The sequence below is a fragment of the Podarcis bocagei genome (assembly GCF_964188305.1).
Source record: "Podarcis bocagei genome assembly, chromosome: 15".
NCBI classification, from domain to species: domain Eukaryota; kingdom Metazoa; phylum Chordata; class Lepidosauria; order Squamata; family Lacertidae; genus Podarcis; species Podarcis bocagei.
Genome location: NC_138141.1, coordinates 16,844,736 through 16,864,476, shown reverse-complemented (window position 1 = coordinate 16,864,476; position 19,741 = coordinate 16,844,736). Strand labels below are relative to the sequence as shown.

General features: G+C 46.5%; 1 protein-coding gene across 1 annotated transcript in view; it reads right to left on the bottom strand.

The window, feature by feature from the left end:
* The window catches only part of KMT2A (lysine methyltransferase 2A), a 47,666-nt gene that overhangs the window by 24,198 nt on the left and 3,727 nt on the right, over window positions 1-19,741 (bottom strand). The window contains exons 2-10 of the mRNA XM_081171554.1: window positions 9,010-9,079; window positions 5,681-8,361; window positions 4,523-4,700; window positions 4,067-4,301; window positions 3,226-3,290; window positions 2,613-2,996; window positions 2,176-2,249; window positions 1,109-1,237; window positions 433-546 (exon numbers count right to left, since the gene is read on the bottom strand). Coding sequence (XP_081027680.1) covers window positions 433-546; window positions 1,109-1,237; window positions 2,176-2,249; window positions 2,613-2,996; window positions 3,226-3,290; window positions 4,067-4,301; window positions 4,523-4,700; window positions 5,681-8,361; window positions 9,010-9,079 — 3,930 coding nt within the window. The remainder of the gene's footprint in view (window positions 1-432; window positions 547-1,108; window positions 1,238-2,175; window positions 2,250-2,612; window positions 2,997-3,225; window positions 3,291-4,066; window positions 4,302-4,522; window positions 4,701-5,680; window positions 8,362-9,009; window positions 9,080-19,741) is intronic.

Here is a 19,741-nt window from a genome sequence, read left to right as displayed (position 1 = left end):
GAGGGAGAGGGAGGAGGAGGAGAAAGTCTTTGGTCACCCCACCCTCATGGTTTGGTCCCCAGGTTCACATAACAGTTGCTTCAAAGAGGCTTAGAGAGCCCTCTTCCACCACCAAGGTCCGCACCATTTGTCTGTGGGCTGTTTTATCTCCAGAGCCCCTCTGCAAGAGCAGCATGTATTAGTGAAGCTACAAAAGGCCAACTGGTGACTAGAGACATAAGTGCTTATCTGACACCACACCTCCTGCTTTGAGAGGTAGGTAAAGAAGCATTTCAAATGGTAGTTGAAGCTGCAGCTCTAACTGATGGCCTTTATTCAGGATTCAATTCCAGCTTCAGATTTCCTTTAGTTTTAGGTAGCTGAAATAATATCTCACAAACACATACACCAGACAACTTGGTTTGGACTGTCCCTGTGGGACCTCACCCTTACCTCCACATGCCCACTGCTGGCACAGAGGAAGCAGACCACCCTGGGAGTTATCGGGACAGAGGTCAGGATACCCAAACCGCCCATTTCCCAAACGTTCTCAGCCTCACAGTCCTCCTAAAAAACACAAAAGGAAGAACATGGAAAGGGAATTATCCTTACACCAGGCCCAGGGGTGGTGGAAATGACAAGAACTGGAGCAAAGCAGGAAGATCCTATACACATCACTATGAAAATGTTTTGTTTGTCAAAGCTTTTGTTATATACAAAGGAATGTGCTGGATGGAGTTACTTAACCTCGGTTCTCTCCACACCAGTGATACATACCTAGACATCTTCTAAAAGGCACGTGCCAGCAGTATATGCATGCCAATGTACTGCCTAACTAATGCTGTTGCTAACAATAAAGACTCTCCTTGGGCATTAAGAGCCTCAGGAGGCTGCCTCGGTTTACGGAAACTGCTGGTATTCCCTTTTGTATTCATCACTCTTTCTCATCCTCCTGTGTGCTATCTTAAGAAGCAACAGGCTCTACAGAAAACTAAACAACTTTCGCCAGAACAGCTCTTTGTAGAAAGATGGGAGTTTCAAGGAAGAGATGTCGCCACATTCTACAAACCCCCAAGGCCAGGTTTCTGGTGGAGAAAGGCAGGGGCACCTCCCCAAACCACCCTGTTACCTTGAAGTCTACTCGGATCCTGTGGACTCCATCTATGAGGGGTTTCTGTTTGGAGCTGTTCCCATTTGATAAAGTGCTCAACAGGTTGAGGGTACCATTATCTGGCTTGCTGACTGGGGGTGGTCTCTCCTGGTGAAAGAGGGCAAAAAAATGGCATTTTCTTTGCTCAAGCAGCAGAAGGAAAACCAGCATTCAATATATATGCAGTTAGTTATGGGCTGGAATCTAAGGAGGACTCTCTTCTTTCACATTTTGAAAAGCAAAGAGCAACAGGGGTTTCAGAAACTGGAAAGCAAAATCTGAAATTTTGAATTGGTCTGTCTTGTTTTGAAAGCAAACTCAATCCAGTAGGTATCCATCCCCAAACATGAACTGGAATCTATTAGTGTTAAAGGTGCATGGCCTTGTCTTTTCTGGGGGGAAAGGCCATTCCATGCACAAACTACAGTGGTGCCTCGCAAGACGAAAAGAATCCGTTCTGTGATTCTCTTCGTCTAGCGGTTTTTTCGTCTTGCGAAGCAAGCCCATTGAAGGATTAGCGCTATTAGCGGCTTATCTGCTGATCGGATCAGCTGATAAGCGGCTTAGCGGCTTAGAAAAAGGGGGGGGAGGGAAAAAAACCAGCAGGAACTCGCAAGACATTGTCGTCTTGCGAAGCAAGCCCATAGGAAATTTGTTTTGCGAAGCACCTCCAAAACGGAAAACTCTTTCGTCTAGCGAGTTTTTCGTCTTGCGAGGCATTCGTCTTGCGGGGCACCACTGTATTGGCGGCGGCGGCGGGGGGGGGGGCGGAGAGGGAAAAAAACCATAGTGAGAAACATCATCATCTGCACACCAACCTGAACTTTGGAGAGTCAAGCAAAAGGATCCCTAAGAGCCTAGAGCCACTGTAAAAGCAGCCCATCTGTAGGTGATGCCATCACAGGGTCAGAACTTGTACCAAAGGGCATCCTCAACTTGTGCTATCTTCATGGGCTCTCTAAAAGCCAGGAAAGCTACATGCAAGGAACCAACTATGAAGAAAGCTCTTTCTGTTCACTGGAGACATAGAGCAACTTGCAGGTTACCTTTTCTTTTGGCTTCTGTTTCACTGGTAAGCTTGGACGAGGAGTTATTTTCTTCTGTCTGCTTTGCTCGATCCCTAGGAAAAGTACAAATGCAGTTTGTTAAAAGCCAAGAGTTGCTTCTAGCAGTCAAACAGAATTTGGGGACTTAAGGAGACAACAGCAACTTCTTAAGACGCTGTTGTGGAAAGCTGAAAACAAAACACAGTGAACTAGCAATTCCAATTTGTTAGGGAGGAGTGGGCACTATAGGATTTCCTGCAGCTCGCCACACACTTGCTAACCTGCCCAGGTGTGTCCAAGGCTGCTCTTTCCTGACCCACTTAGGAGCCCAATTAGTACAGAAGATGTGGTCACATCTCTTCCATGGAGTCCAGAGGTGGGCTGCTTGACTTTGCAGAGGCAGCTAACAACTACCTTTGCTGCAATTGAATACCTACCCACTTCTGGTGGTGGAGCTGCCTTCTTCTTGGGCTCAGCAGGGATGGTTTTGGGGGCTTCCTTTTTTGGTGGGCCTGTACTAGGCGGTGGGGTGGGAGGCACCTGCGTGGGGGGCGGTGCCTGCTGCTTGCCAGCCTTCCGGGCTGCAGGGGGAGGGGCCTGCTTGGTGTCTGGGGGAGGCGGAGTCAGTGGTGGTGGGCCCTCCTCACTCTTCTCCTCACTGGGCTTCCGGGCAGGTTCACTGCCCCTTTTGGAGGCATGATCCTCTTTCGCCAAGGTGAGCTGAGGAGCAGCTGCTTTCTGTCCAGCCTCTGGCTGGCTCTTCCCAGCATGGATCTCTTTCTTTTCACTGGACTTGGATTTCTTCTCTTTCTTTTTCACAGCTGTAAAGCAAAAGCAGCACCTCAGGTGCAATGACTGATAGCACAGCCTATGGCACTGGCCTCCCCCAAGTGACCGACAGCCAGAGGGGAGGGTGGTGCCTAAGGATACGCCAGCCTGCCCACACTGCCTAGATGGAGCTGAGGCTGAGGCTGAAGCAAAGACTCTGCAGCTGTTAACTATGCCTTTCTCTCCCCATCACAATAGAAATAAGGAAAAAAAGGCACCTACCTTTGGCTTGCTTCTGGAGATAGGCTTTTGATGGCATCCACTGCAAATTCTGACACTTCCTCATCCTAGGGGGGAATAAAGGAAGGAGATGGCAATATGCATCACCCGTCACAAACAAGCCTTTGGATTCCCAGGCATGTTGCAGGCTGCTGCATCTCAAGTGGAAAGATATCTGCTTTGGAGCCATGCCAAAGTTCGAGATCAATGGCAGACCAATCTGGCTAAAAGGATGAGAAAGATCGCCCCAGCAGCACCATCTCTGCTATGTCAGCCTTTCTGCTATCCCGAAAAGCAACTACTTTTGAAGCATCTTCAAAAAGCCTTACTTTCAAGATGCGAAGAAGATAACTGTTCTCCCTCTTTGTTTAAGATCTGAAACCTTGCTCTGAGGTTTGGCCAAGCCACTGTGAGGAAGGCTGCTCAGAGGAAGCATGCTGTGGCACATATTCACCCAGGGGATCAACTCTCCACACTACACTTTAGTTTTCACGTTCAGCAGAATACACAGCAGGGTAAATCCAAAATCTGAAAAGGCTGAAGAAAAGAGGAGGTAGATCTCTCCACTGCCCCACCCAACCCTGTCCATTTCCCTGCCACTCTCTTGAGAGCCCCCAACTGCCACTTTGAACTCCAAGAGGAAGGAAAGGCAGCAGCCAAGCTCAGAGGATGACAAAGTCACTAGTCTTCTGCTCCTTAGCTCTTCTTTGATGCAAGTGAAAGGATCTTCCTCTGGCTAAATATTTTATAGGAAACAGGGTAGAAGCACCATAAACCAACAACGGAGGGCCTTATTCCCAGAGCAACGGGAGGGCAGGGGTGGGCTTCACACCCACACACTTACTTGCAGCACTGCTTCTTGATGTTCCGCCCACCAAACTTTGGCTTATCCAGGCAATTTGTGCAGACACCACAGTCCTCTGGGACCTGGCAGCCTGGGCACTGCCCACAGCGCCTTGACCGCCTGCCTTTCTTCACAGGGGGCTCCTGGGGGGCCTTGTTTCTGGTAACTGGCTTGATAGGTTTGATGGGAGGTGCAAGGGGCTCGGCATCTTCTGAACCTGCAACTGAGGACTTGTCTGTGAAATGAAAGACCAGCTATTAATTCAGCAATCAATAAAGGAGAAGTGAGTCCTCAACAGAACAGACTTTGCTGGCCATCGCTGGTTTCTCAGAACAGTTTCACAGCGGGGCCCATCCAGATTTCCTAGAAACACAACTCCTTCATCCTACAGCCTCGCATACCTTCCCTTGCCACTGATGCACCCTTGGAGAAAACAGCATAAATTCAGACACTTACCATCGTTCCCCATGGAAGACAGTATCTTCTCTCGTTCTTCCCATGGTAAGGCACTCAGAGTGGGCATGTCATCTGGAAAGACGGCTCGCTTGCGGCCTAGTGCTACAGCTGCCCTTCTGCAAACATGCTTTATGCGTGGCCCTCGCACAGAGGTCTCTGAAGAATCACTCTCTTGACCCTAAATTCCAAGCAGGGCAAGAACACAGGAAAAGGCTGTTAAGAAACAATCAACCATCCCACAGGGAGCGATTCAAGTTCAAAAGTAAAAGCAGTTTGTCCAGCAGAAGGTTAAAGATCTCTGAACCTTCTCTAAATGTGTTTTCAAATGGAGGACACAGCAGAAATCAGAAGTAGTCCCCCCCCATGAACAGTAAAATTTTAAGTGTAAAAATACTTAGCTAAGGCTAAGACTTGCAAAGAAAGGAACAATTCCTGCCACTACTTACATAAAATGCATCAAACAGCTAGTTATGCACCTCATGCGTGACCAAAAGCCCACCAAATCCTACACCTGTTAGAAAAGTGCAACAGCTTTGGGGAGACATCTGGTAACTGCCATGCATCCCTTGGCTGTTGTGTATTTGTGTGTGTGTGTGTGTGTGTGTGTGTGTGTGTGTATGTCTGGCCAGGGTGGGTTGAGATAGTCTTTGGTAAAAGGTAAGTGGAAGCATGAATAATAATAATAATAATAATAATAATAATAATAATAATAATAATAATTTATTATTTATACCCCGCCCATCTGGCTGAGTTTCCCCAGCAACTCTGGGCGGCTCCCAATCGAATGTTAAAAACAATACAGCATGAAGGTAAAAGGCTGCAGTGAGAAAACTCTCACCAGTAATTCAAAAAGGAGCCATTGCTTTCCCTTGGGATGGGCAAGACATGAGATCAAGGCAACAGGAAGCTTCAAAAGGACACCTCAGTGGGAACTGTGACTCCAAAGCAGAGGCAGCTAAATGATGATCTGAGGTCACGCTCTGGTTTGCTTACAAGGACCTAGAAACCTGAGATGCTGCACCTACTCAGGCCACTTATGTCAAGAGCTTTGGCCTCCCCCTCACGGTGCCAGCCAGGCACTGAATGGCCTTCTATTGTCGTAGTTATTTCCCTTTATGTGCTACCTCTTTTTCAAACCACTACTTTGGGGGTAAATACCTGTCCTTTTGGCTGATCCACCTGCTTCAGGGACTTGCTCTTCTCAATCTTATACAGCTGGGCTTTTGCTTTCTTGAGGAGGCTGGCCACCCTCTTGTCAGTCATTGGAAGTTTGTCTGCATGAGCCAGCACTGAGCTGATGGAGGAATGTTTCACAATGTTGACTGAAGCAGCAGCTGGGAGACGCAGGGATTCTTCCTTTTCCATGGAAGGAGCAGCCAATCCAAGTTCCAGACTGGATTTCTCTAACCCCCCTCGGCCTTTCTTGGGCAGTTTGGTCTTGATGATGGCTGCTGCTGAGTCTACAAGAACCACAGCAGGCACATCTGCTGCTGGATCAGCAGCCGCCAATTTCTTCCGGCCTGCAGTTTTTTTGGCAGAAGAGGAAATGGCTACATCTTCACGGACGACTTTTCCTTTGGAAACTCGAGTCAGTGGGAACAAAGTTGAGCTGCTCTGAATCTCTGGAGCCTTTTTCCTTTTCTCTTTCCTGGACTCCCGCTTATTCTCTTTCTCCCTCTCTCTATCCCTCTCTCTGCTCTTTTCCTTCTCAAGACCTTTGTCACTTTCTTTATCTTTGGATGGTTCCTCACTGGAGGCTTTGTCTCTGTTCTTGCCTCTCTCCGTTTGGGGACTTGGTGTGAACCATGGAAAGAGGGGAGTGGGGCTCCCGGATGAGAAAGGCTCAGCCGGAATGCTTGCCTGCTTCCTCGGTCTCTGGCTTTTCTCTGCCGACTCCCCAGGATGGGAGAGAGAATGGGATGGAAAAGTAAAAGTGGAGTTTAAGGCACTGGTGGTAAGGGAACCCACAGGAATGCTTGTCAGCGAGGAAGAAACTGATGAGGATGGAGTGAGAGTGGACAGGTCAGAGGTGCTTAGTCTTCCACTTCTCGTCCTCATGGAGTGCGAAGGAGATCTGGGTTCTGATCGAATTGGGCTGAACCCTCTCTTCTTCCGCTTCTTCGAAGAGGATGCTGCTGCAGTGCTTCCTGCTGCCGATCGACTAACAGAAGAAGGCAAAGTTACAGACTCAAAGATGCGTGAGTGGGCCTCACTTGGGGTGAACCTTGGAGCTCGTAGCAAGGGGCTCCTTTTGTGTAGGTCGAATCTTGTTCCAGAGTGAAGAGGAGAAAACAAGCGGGCTGGAGCTGCAGCTCCAGGTGTTGAAAAACCAGAGGCAAAGCCAACATCCTCAGGGGTCAGCGGAGGAGGCCTGAAGTTATCAAAGATGGGCTTGCGGATGAGACCTTCTTTGGCATACTTGGCTGAGGAAAAGTACTGGGGTTCGGACCGAGAGTGCTTTAGAGAGGTCCAACGGAATGTTGGCTCTCGAAGAATCGACTTCCGCTTTTCTTGCATGGGAGCAGCTGAGGAGGGCAGAAAGGGCGATGCCAAAGGGATGGTGGGGGGCATAAGCCAAGGGGCATGGTCTGAAATGCCGGCAGCTGGCTGGAGTGGTGGCGGTGGGGTGAGGAGCGGTGGAGGAGGAGAGGAAGACGATGACTGCTGCTGCTGGGACACACTTTGGAGGCTGGGCAGTTTTTTAGCTGCTTTGGGCACAAAATTTCTCTCTGCCATAGAAAACCTCCTCCTCCTCCTCTCACCACTCTCGTTATCAGGGGAAGGGGATGTGGGCAACGGAGGGTGAACTTCTGGAGTATTGCTGCGTTCTTCAGATAAGGCCTGCATCTCTTCAGAGGCCTGAGAATCTGTGGACGTGTCAACACTGGGACTGCTGGACCGTGAGGAATCTGAAGACACCTGAGAGGAGTGCTGAGAGGCGCCGCTGGACTTCTCACTGGACCCACAAGAGGGAGCACTGAAGCGGCTATTTGGTGTGGATTCCGGACGGGCTATTTTGATTGGTGGATCATAGTCTTCATCTTCAATGAAGCGCTTGGGAGTTTTAATGATCCGCGAAGAGATCGCACTCACCACTGGCATGATGAACTGCCGGATGTTTTTGAGCTGCGTCCTCCCCTTCCGGCCTTGAAGCTTTGCTGCTTCTTTCTCGATCTTCTTCTGGGCCCCCTTTTTAGCCCTCTGCAAGAGTTGCTTGGCAATCGTAGCATCCGTCCTCTTGGAGGAAGGGATGATCCTCACAGGCCTGCGGGGGCTCTGCCTCACAGCTGGCTTCTCATCCTTCGACAGGGGCGAGACTCCATCTTTCTCCTTTCGCACCTTCTGGGCCTTCTCTAACGGAGAACTCACAACTAGAGCCGGTGCGGTCTTCAAGCGATCAGAAGATGGTGGCCTTCCTCTCCTGCGTACAATCTGAACCCCTTTTCTTCCAATCTGGAGCTTTCCAGATTTGAATTTAGACTTCAGTGGAGAGAGTTTTCCTGCTCTTAGTTTCTTAATTTTTGCAGCATGCTGAAATGTAGTGGAAGGCGCTCGCTTTATTTTCTTTAGATTCTCTTTTTCCTCCTTGCCTCCTTTCTGAGCATCTGGAATGACCTCTTTGCGGGTGATCTTGAACTTCACACTGCTAAGTGCAGGAGGCCTCCCTCGTCGCTTTTCTGCACTTTTCAATTCTTTCCTCTTTAATTTTTCCATGGAGATGGGTTCTGGTTTGCTTGAAGGTGAATACACAGGTGAGGACTCTGAGAGCACAACTGAACTTCGGTCTGAGCTGTTTCGGGGTCTCCCACGAGGTTTGCGTGCGCTAGGCTTGGCTGAGGCTGCAGGTAAAGTGAAGGAAGGGGAAAGAAAGTGCACATTCAGCTTCTCTGCAAGATGGGAATAAGGGTGTGCGTTTCAAAGTCACACAATATGCAAACAGGCTACTGAAACCAAAGAAAACAAAAGTTTTTAAACAAGCATTATATATAATGCTTGTTAACTGCTGGAACCAATAGCTTCTGCTACAGGAAAAGGATTTCTCTCCAGTTGACTGTTAAAGTACTGTAAGTTTTCCCCACCATGAAAGCTAGTAGCTCTGGAGATTAGTTGGTCAGTTCCACTTGTTTCTTTCCAAAAATGTAGACTAAGGATAGTATTCAGGATAAACCAAATTGAAAGCCCACTATGTATTGTTGCATTGTTTACTTTTAAAACGTTGCTCATGCTAAAGACAAATGAGAGGTATTATACAATATGCACTTGATTTGACACCTATTTAAGTACTCAACCCATCAATCCTTGCAATCCAAAGGCCCCCCATCCCTGTAGCAGAGCTTAGTCACATCCCTACAGATAAGGTGGAGAGAGATAACATGTGTTACCTCAACGGTTTGCAGCATTAGTGCAGTCTTCAGAACAGGCCCATATAGACCGTTTTAAGAAAAAACTCCCATGAACCTGACAAGACAGTAGCAAACTGAACATACCTGTGGGAGATTTGGTGGGACTTTGTCCTTTGGCCTCATCATCTGAACCAAAGCCTATGAACTGCTCATCCTGCAAAAGAGAGAGAGAGGCAGTTTAATAGACTAGAAATATCTACAGCAATGCTGATTGCTTGGTCCCAGGTAAGTGGAGGATGAAAATAAGTAGTAACAAGCCCCACAGGGTGGGGGTGGGGTGCTAGAGTACCACCAATGTAAGGCTATCAGTGGCTACTGGTCATGATGGCTGTAGACCAGTGTTTCCCAAACGTTTTTGGGCAACGGCACACCTGTGTACTAAAAAAAAATCTCGCGGCACACCACCATTAAAGCCCCGCCCCGTGACGTCAGCGCGCAGCGTCACGCCGGGAGGGACGCACAAAAGTGAACGTTTTTTCCCTCGGCAGCTGCTCTCAGCTGCACTCAATCCGCCTCCGCGCAGGCTGAGGGAGGGAGGGAGGGGCGCGTGTGACCCGTCTCTGCTGGGAGACCAAACCCAGCGAGACAGAGTCGCGCGGAGGCGCCCAGGCAGCGCTGCCGGCTGCGAGGAGGAGCGCCAGGCAGCAGCAGGAGGCGCGGCCTCTCCTCGCCGCCCCCGCCCCGCCTCTCGCCGCCCGACTCGCCCGCCTCCCTCCAGGCATCTCGCGGCACACCAGCCGGTGTCTCACGGCACACTCGTGTGCCGGGGAACACCGGTTGGGAAACACTGCTGTAGACTACTTCCAGTATAGGAATCAGCATACTTTTGAATACTAGTGTCTGGGCAGCTGAAGAGAGTGAAGAGAGTGCTGCTGCTGCGCTTATGTCCTGCTTCCTGATGGACTTTGCATAAGAATCTAGTTGGCCCCTGTAAGAATTGATGTTTTAGATGAGCCTTTGGTCTGATCCAGCTGCAGGGCTCTTTTTGTGTTCTTAATGCGCACTCAGCTATATATGATAATGAAACTGTGTCTTACAAGCCACAAGGGAAATGCTGGATAAAATCTAGGACTGAAGGGCAGGACATGAAAACGCATGAATGAAACTGAAAAGCACCACACAGAGGCTGCCCTCTCTGGAAAGGCTATCCGACGATCACTGGCCTATGGCCACTTCTGCTGCATGGACCACATGGCAGCCACACTCCTCTTCTACAGTAACCACTTATGCTCACCAGCACAGAACTAAATGATCAAACTCACAGCCACAAGGTATGGTGTTGGCCACATCCTAAACAGGATCATACAAACTCATTGAGGAGGGAAGGCTTATCAACAGCTACTAGTCAGGATGGCTAAAATGGAACCTCTGTGTCCCTGGATGCCAGATGCTGAGAAACAATCAAGAGGGAGGGGGGTGGAGCTGCTTCTTGCATGTGGGTTCCCAGGAGCATCTAAATGACTGCCAGTTACTATTATGCCAGACTAGATCCAATTATTGTGGCTTTAACCTGAAGCTAAAAGGACACCAGCCATCCCATCCTGCAGGTGCTAGTTCTCCCAAATTTCAGGGGTGGGGGAACTCCTCTACTTGCCTGTGACATTAAACACTGATAACTGCCGGCATCTTGAGTAACAACATCAGTCTATTGTTTATTTCCAAAATGCGTGACACTGTGCCGGGCAGGGTCCTTTGGGGAAACACAGCATATCCTTCTGCCATCTGCCAAAAATGAGACAGGCCACCCAAGGTCAGTATAGCAGGGAAATCCCTGTACCAACTGCGACAAAGATCCTCCTTTCCCCAAGTGTAGCTCCCTAAGCAGGAAGTGGCAACTGTTCAATTATCTGAATGGAAAGAGGTGTGCTTTGGGACAAATAAGGCGGCTGACAAACCTTGCTGGCTCTGCTCATGTGTGGTCCCAGTTGCAGGCATTTTACTTCCCCCATAAACCTTAATGGAAGAATCAACTGCAGGATTCAAACTGGATGGGAAGAGTTCACCGCTGGCAACCATTCCAAGCAGAACACCATACACAGGGTGAAGTGGCAGGAGGGTCCCCTCTACCTCAAGCAGAAAGAAGCCACTATGGCAGCAGGACCCGGATAGCCTAAACTGGAAGTGCCATTCCTGCCTGATAGGTCTGACAGGAGGAGGGCTGGAACTACACCCCCAATGAAAGAAAGAGAGGAGGAGGCACCTGTAGCAGCCTTTGACTCATACAGTGGTACCTCAGGTTACATACGCTTCAGGTTACAGACTCCGCAAACCCAGAAATAGTACCTCGGGTTAAGAACTTTGCTTCAGGATGAGAACAGAAATCGTGCTCCGGCGGCGTGGTGGCAGCCGGAGGCCCAATTAGCTAAAGTGGTGCTTCAGGTTAAGAACAGTTTCAGGTTAAGAACGGACCTCTGGAACGAATTAAGTACTTAACCCGAGGTACCACTGTATTCCAAGCTCTTTACAGCTATCAAGCCTGGAGGCTTATGGTGATCACTTAACTCAAGGTCATCCAGAGGACCAGACTTCATTTTTGTGTGTGCACTCCTTCAGCATACTTTTTGGGGGTAAATGGAGTACCCTGGCTTTGCCCAGAACCACAGGTGTTGCTTTCAGTTCTCCATGTTTAAACTATAGCAGGTCACCCTTGCAATCTGTTATTCCCAGGGAATGCAGATCATTCCATTGCCACCTAAGGGTATGTGCACAAGCATACCACACACACACACACAGAGAGAGAGAGAGAGAGAGAGAGAGAGAGAGAGAGAGAGAGAGAGAGAGGTGTGTACTTGATATAGGAAGAAACATTAATTCTGGGAATAGCTGTGCTACAGGCCATAGCTAGGAACAGCTGATTCAAGATGAGAGTCATCTGCTGGAAGTCAGTTCTAGAAAAGCAACTTGAGGAACAGCTGCTTTTTGGCTGCCTTTCTTCAACATTCACAACACTGGACTGCAAAGAGGTGGCTTGTTTTTCAGCATTACGTCAAGCAGCAAATTCTCTTACTAGCATTGGCAGGAGGGAGGGGTAGGATGTGTACAGAAAAGCAGGGAACATGCCTGCAGATTTCTCTAAAGCAGAATATTTCATGAAAGATAAATTCAGCTGCAGCCTCTGCATCTGAGCTGAATCAAGCAGAGCTGCGTAAAGAGAATTGCTGTGGTGAAAGCGCATCACTCACAGGCCCTGGTTTTGCACACAGCACTGCAAAGAGCAGCAGCTTCATCATATCTCCTCTGCCAGCCACTCCCCTTGGACACGTGGGGCTCCCTGCAAGAAGTAAACAATGTTCGGCTGAGGAAGGACTGAGGCTTCCTCTACAGAGCTGGCCGAAAATTACAGCTGGTTAATATCAACAGAGACTGCTCTGCAAAGCACAAGGGTAGCCTTTGTAGCTACTAAGCTGGGAGAAAGATCCATGGACAAGCAAGCAGGGAGAGAAGTTTGGGCATGTGACCAAAGCTTCAATTCTTCCACTTCCCCCTTCCTAGAAAGCAAGCACATCAGTCTCAGGCATCCTGAAAGGAACAGCAGCCTTGACTAACAGCTGGAAAGCCAAAGTTGGGCTCTAACAGCTCCAAGGGAGGCAGTTCAAAAAGATCCAAGGCTGTAATCCTCCAGCCACTCTTTGCAATGATTTCCTGCTGTTGTGAGTCCAACTTAATGAGGAAGAGAGGGAGGCAGAAAGGCAAAGCAATTCCAGACTACCTAGGGATGAAATCTGGGTATCCCAGTTCTCAGCTCTGTCTCAAAACACTTCAACAACACTTTGTGCCTTCATATTTCAGCAACTCATCTTAATCCCTCCAAGCAACAAATTCTGGATCACAACCGCATCTCACTGAATTTCTGGCCTGCGGTACTGTTCCATGCTCAGCCACTGAACTCTTTTCTGTTTTGATCGCCAGCCACCAAGAAGCAGAACCTTAAGTCTAGTTGCAGATTTCTAAATTAAGAATGGGATAGATAGGTGTTTGAGCAATTGAAGAATGCAATGTAAGGGCATATATTTAAACTGTTATATAAATTATGATACAGCATTTGGCCAGACCATATAGAAATCTTTCCTTGAGAGCCTTGTCAACCAACTTGAACATAATCATTTTTATGCATAAGTCTTCTTCTTATTCTACTGGGTACAAAATGATCCCAAAGTGAAAGTTTGATATTTTTCCTCTTTACCATTAAGCATCCCACACCTAAGCTCTGTAATATACAACCCCATTATATATTTTTTGCATGATTTCATTGGTGTAGGTTGTTAAATACTATGACCTTATCTCACAGAGATCCTTTTGGAAAGACTCTTTCTCTTAAGCTTGTATATTACAAGTGCACCAGAGTTGCCGCCTTCTTATTTATACCAAGCTGTGTGGGAAGCAGCTTCCCTATGGCACTATCCCACTGCCCGTGGTGGTGTATGTATGAAAACATCACAAACATGTCAGTTCCCCTCTATCTGATCAGCTGGTGAGAAATAGACAATAGACCAAAAACAAAACAAAACAATCCCTCCAAAAAAACCCAACCCAGAAAACATTCCTTGACCTAACCTTTCCTTCCATGGTTCCTTATATCCCCCTTTTCTCATGTTTTTTCAGTTCACCTTGTCTATCGCAACAACTTTTATATACTTTATTATTTCTTACTCTGCTGAAAATCTTCCCATCCTGCTAGGTAAATTGTTTACTTATAGTACTTTCCCATATATTCCATAAACAACATCTAGTCCTCTTTATAGATTTTGCCATTTTGGTTTCTTATTCTAGTAGTCATCCCTGCTAAGCTCTGCATATAACAGTTTAATGTGCCATTCACTCAGCAGTAGGTTAGAGGGCCAAACACCCTCTTTTACAAAATATGAAAATGGAGATTCATCAGCTTCTGTCTGATGTGACAGATTCTTTCACTTTCAAGGGGCCTTATATAATAATTCCTGTATTGGGTGAAGCGAACATAGCCATGGATTGGGTGAAGCTGCAATTTTCTTTTAATTAGTCAACAGCTTCATGGTCTGAGTATACGGACGTTGCACTCCTGGATCTCAAAGCCTTTTTCTGCAGCCACTCAAGTCACCAGGCTTGAAAAGAGTCTCCCTTCTTTCCCTTGTAAGAGACAATTCCTCCATCCCTACCCACAAGCATCTCCAGTGGGAATCTAGTGAACGATGACTCAGGAGCCAGTGATTTAAGGTGGAAAAATTCCCAGTGCTTTTATTTTTCCACAGAAACTCTTCCGTTTCATAAGTTCACTATTAACAATGAACAGATGCCAACTGCGAACAAAACATTAGGCAAGATTGACAGTTTCAACATTTTTAGCTTTGCTTACTAAACACAAGTAAAACAGACATGCTGAATTTGATTAGTCTCTATGGCATCAGAAAATTTTCTGGTTCCAACTGATTTTTTTCCTAATGCAAATCACCTTATGCAAATCTGGGTAATTTGTACAGGATTCCCCCCCCCCCCAAGAAAACTCAAATCACTCCCAGGGTCTGTTGTTTCTTCTTACAACTGAGACAAAAGTGGAACCCATCTAGCTATGTTCCTTAAGCTTTAAAACAGGACAACTGTAGAAGGCTCTCCACCCTATCTGAGTGACCCAACAGGAAAATAAAGTCAATTGGGATTACAAAATGGTTGAGTATATATCATGCTGACCCCCCCCCCCAAGTAAGTTAGAAATGGAAAAAGAGATTGCAAGTCTGTAAGGCTTTGGGAGGGTTTAGAAAAACAACATGGCCCAAGCTGAGCTTTGCAGACAGACCAGAAGCACTCCATGTTTAAGCAGGCCATAGATTTGCTGAAGAAAGCCAGTCCAAGTTACCAGAGAAACAGGTGCATGAGACAAGGATCTATTTGTGCCAGCACTTAGAGGATTTATCAGTTTCAATGTAAAAGCATTCCCTCAACATACCTTGGCTTTTTGTTTCTCCTTCAGGAGCCAAGAGGAAAATGCAGCACCTTCTATATTAGATGAAGCAGCAATGAACCTAACTGACAGAGAAGCTCCAGAAAGAACAGCCTTTGCAGTAGCAGCAGCATTGCAACAGGGAGCCTGCTTCCTACCTACTTAAGAAGCTGGGGCTATGATACGGGTCTGTGCTAGAGCAGAAGCCAGGCAGCCCAAGGAAAAGAGATGGGGAATAAGTAGGCTACACTGCTTTATAGCCCCCACAAGTCATGACTCCAGTTTGGGTGCTGTCCCTTCCTGCAGAAAGTGTCAGTTGGGAAGGGCTTTCCCTCACCCTTCTCATATCTTTTGGCATTATTGTCTTCAGACTTCCCCATTTTCTGAGGCTCTTCATCCCGGCTTTTGACACCTGAGGTGTACATTTTAGGACACGCATTATTTCTGTAATTTTAAGTTGTTTTAAATTATTTTTAACATCGTGTTTTAATAGCTGCAATGAAGATGGGTAATAAATTATAATGCTAATAATAACAGCATGCAAACCTTTCACTAATTAAGTTTTTTCAGATGATTCAAATAGTTATGCAGAAATGATAATTCTCCCAAGATCCATCTAGAGTCCTGGCAGACTTTCCTCTCTTAAAGGATTAACTTCCATCACAAAGGATAAGTCTTCTTCCCTGTTTCCTGATTTCTAATCTTTATGTATCACTTTTTGGTGTAAGTGGATAAAAGGTAGGAAATAAAAGAAAACCACCCTAAATATTTTTTTAAAAAACTATAAATAATAAAAACAAAGATCAATAGCTAAATACAAATAAAGAGAGTGTGCGTCTTTAAATGGTATTTGGGGGCCAATCCAAAGCTTCAGAGATCCAAAGATTCCTGGTTGCAGCCCAGGGGCTTCTGACAACCCAAAACAACTGCCCCCACTCCCTGTCCCCAGGTTCCCAACTAACTGTGCAGCCACAAAAGAATGCCAAGCCACAGCAAGGAACGCAACTTATATATAAATGACATACACAGTGGAGCTCCATCACTTGAAATAGACAACAAGCAGCCAAGACTAATAGCAAAGTAAGAATAATGTTAAGTCTTCTATCAGAACCCTTACACTTCTAGGCTCCCCCTGGAGTCCAGACACAAACATACCCCAGGAACCTCCTTCAACAGGGACTGCAAGGATAAGGGGTCCCACAGGTGTGCAAAGGAGTGCGGAGCCGATGTTTAAAAAGCTTACGCATTTATTCCCAGGTGTTTACAATAAAATTTAAAATACATAAACATCAACAATACAGTATTCAAGAAAGGCAATACAAAACATGTTAACACAATTCAGCTATCACCCTGAAAAAGGATCAGAGAGGGAAACCATCATACCAATAGCTAAATTATCATTTCAATAAAATGATAAGAGAATCAGATATTGGCTGCTTATTGTCTATGCCAAGTTAAAACCTGATAAAGCTTTTTTTGGGGGAGGGACACTGTTATTATGATTATTTTATTATTATGCTGTTTATTATACTTTTTGTTATGTTTTTATTTTTACGTTCCATGAAATGTTTTCTTAATGTTGTACACTGCCCTTGGATCTTTGGATAAAGAGTGGTATATAAATTGAATTAATCATCATCATCATCCTGGGATAGCTCAGTGAGTAAAGCATGAGACTCATCTCTGCGTTGTGGGTGGACTAGATGACCCTCATGGTCCCTTCTAACCCTATGATTCTAATAAGCTGGGCATCTGGCAGAATTTGTGGAGGGTGTTCCACAGATCAAAATGTTCTAGCTTCTGTTGCCTTCCCAGTCTGTGTGACAGACAGTCATGCAATGGGTGCAGCAATCTGCAGCATGCAGACAGAGTAATAGAAACTTCTGCATTTGTTACTTCTCTACCTGTCATGCAGCTTTCAAGAGCACAGCACAGGAATCTTGCAAGACCAATACTGCTGGTGAGCCCATTCACCTAAACCCTTCCACAACTGGCACATTTCAACAAAAGCTGTGCCTCTGCTCTTGTGATAGTTAACAAATAAGGAACCAGCACCCCCTACAGCTGCCATGTGCTAAAGAGAAAAAACTCCACCAGCCCAGGCCAAGGAGGGTCTGCATATCCTGATTAACATCTTGCATCAGCCATGATGAAGGACACCCCACCCAGAGAATCTAAAGGCAGAAGACCCAATGACACTTGGACACCTTCTCCCCTGCTCCAGCAGCAGAGACAGTGATGAACCTGAACTGAAGGCTGAGCAAATGGTTCAACACATCTAGCAAAATGAGATCAACCATCCCTGGGCCCTACTCAGGAGGACAAAGGGAAAAAACCTGAAACATACTCCGGATCTAGAGGGCAGCTATAATAACCATCGCATGCTGCTGCAACACCCTTTTCTTTCTCTAGCTTGAATACTTGGCTGGACAGCTCCCTGCCTGCTTTGGCACACCTTGCCTTCATTGCCTGACCAGCTTCCCAGTCTCATCATATGACAGGAAATCCATCCATCCCACTCATGGTTGCTGAGGAGACAGCAATTCAGTCCCCTCCCAGCCATGTCCAGCCCAGTAACTCCTGGTGTGATAATTAACGTAGCAGCTGGGCTCAGTTCTGGAGGGTCCTAACAGTGCTTTGAGAAAATCGTCAGCAGACATTGGTAATTATCCTAACAAAAAGGGTATGTCAATGAACCGGATGTCGGGACTGGGTATCTTGTGGCATGAAGGAGTCAGTTATCTGAACAAGGCTACTGGAGAGTAATTCCAGTTGCTGCACTGTCTGGTATGAGTCTAACCCAGCAGACCAGTACCAGGAATTGAACCCATGATCTCATGTATGCTAACCAGTGCAATGCCACAACATAGGCACTTTTAAGATTGGGGTGGGAGACATCTCATGGATGGAGTGGGGGGTAGGAAGTGGTACGTGCCAGGAGCTTGGCCCCAGAAGATCAAAACGTCCCAACCATAGGGGTTTTTTTTATTTACAGGCTCCTGCATTATGTGAGTACGGCAGGGATAGCCACTGTGGTGCCCTCCAGATATTGCTAGACTCCCAACTCCCATCAGCCTCACTCAGCTTAGCCCCATGGTCAAGGATGATGAGAGTTGTAGTCCAACTAATGTCCGAAGGGCAGTGTTGGTTATCTCTGGGTTAGGTTATCCCTCTCTGGTCCAGGAAGCCCCAGCCCTAGTCCTGCTACCTCACCCATTTCCCCATCTAAAGTGACTGCTGCTCACAAGGGGGAGCTTCCCCCCTTGTGGAGGTAACAAACACATTGCTCTTGGGCAGCTCAAAGGATGGCCTCCTGTAAGCTTGCTGATATAGCTTCCATTCTTGTTTGTCTGCATGGCTCTTCTTTGCCAAAAACACCCCCTCACCTCACAATACAAACATATCTTGTGCAGCATTACTTGTGTTGCCTGTGTAGTATTGCTGGCCCCATAGCAAGACTTAACCTTACTCCTGTGAAGCCTCTTATTGCTGAGCACTGGGATGCCTTTACTGGAGGAGGTGCTCTATTTATGGGAACTAGAATATGACTATGGGGTGGAAAGAGTGCTTCTGCTGGTTCCTGTAAGTTGATTGATGCATTGTGTGCATTGCTAATGAGGGGATCTCATCACCAATTGATGGACGGCACCAGAGCTTTTACGGATACTCTGGGAGTTCTGTCAGTGTCATTACATTTTTGTTTTTGTTTGCACAGTTGTTGTTGTGCCACTGATTGTTGTTGTGCTACTGACTAGGCATAGAAACATAACTATATTAAACCAGCACTGAGTTTAATGTGCCGAGTTTAACTCTTTCCCAGAAGAATCTCATGTAGCAGAAGCACAGAATGGGAGCCCCTACCCATTATGTCCTTGAGAAATTATTTTGGGGGGAAGGGGGGGGACAGTCTTTTGGCTTTCTTAGTCTCCAGTAATGCTGTTTAAGACAAGACAAGATACTCTTCATGTTGGATGTTTTTATTTTGAGCAACTCCTAAGTTTTACAAATAAATAAATTCCTCTTTCTTCAAAGGTGCTCTATTAATTTAACTCCAGCAAAGTCCTATTGGACAGAGGTAGCACCTTTCATTTGTCTGCCATAAAGCACTGCTTTTGCAGAAGTCAATATAAGCCCAAGTGATAAAGACTGACTTGGCAGTCACATATTCCCCTGTTCCCCAAGTGCCAAGATCTTCTTTGGAAAAAAAGTCTGCAGAGTCGGAGAAGGTGGTTTGTACACAGCAAGCTTCGAGGTTCTAGGCAAGACTGGGGGCTGATGTTTTACTAACAGGAGCCAAGAACACAGGAGCCAAGAGCTTAGCTTTTGAGGTTTAATTATGCAGGATGCTGTCAGGTGGACTTTGGTAATATAGTGCCCTGAGCAGGGACAAAATCCCGCCCCCCCTAGTATTTCTTATTTTCACAAAAATTCCTTTTAGAACAGTTGCTTTTTAATGGATCTTCTCAATATTATTATTATTTTGCAATCCGTTGGCTTGGCACTCTAAGATAGGGAACTGGCTGCAGCACCCTAAACCCAGAGCGGCCGCCAGCTGAGAACATTATACTACCAGCTGACCAGAAGTACAACATACCAAGCAACAAAGTTGCTATGCGATCAGTGTAAAATGTACAATTCTGAGTGGCAAAATTTCAAAATTATGAAAGAAAAATATATTCAAACACAGTTCTGACCATCCCTTCCTGCAAAGATTTCAATAAAGTTCTTTAGCTTGCCTCCTAAAAAATTATGATCCATTCACCATTACAGTGCAATAGTGACATCACTGTTTTAGGTTACTTGTTTGTTTGATATCCTGTCCTTCAGTTGAACTTTGAAGGGGGAATTACAGCATATAAGGATAATAAAAAAGAAAAACATAACAGCTGCAAAAAAATTAAT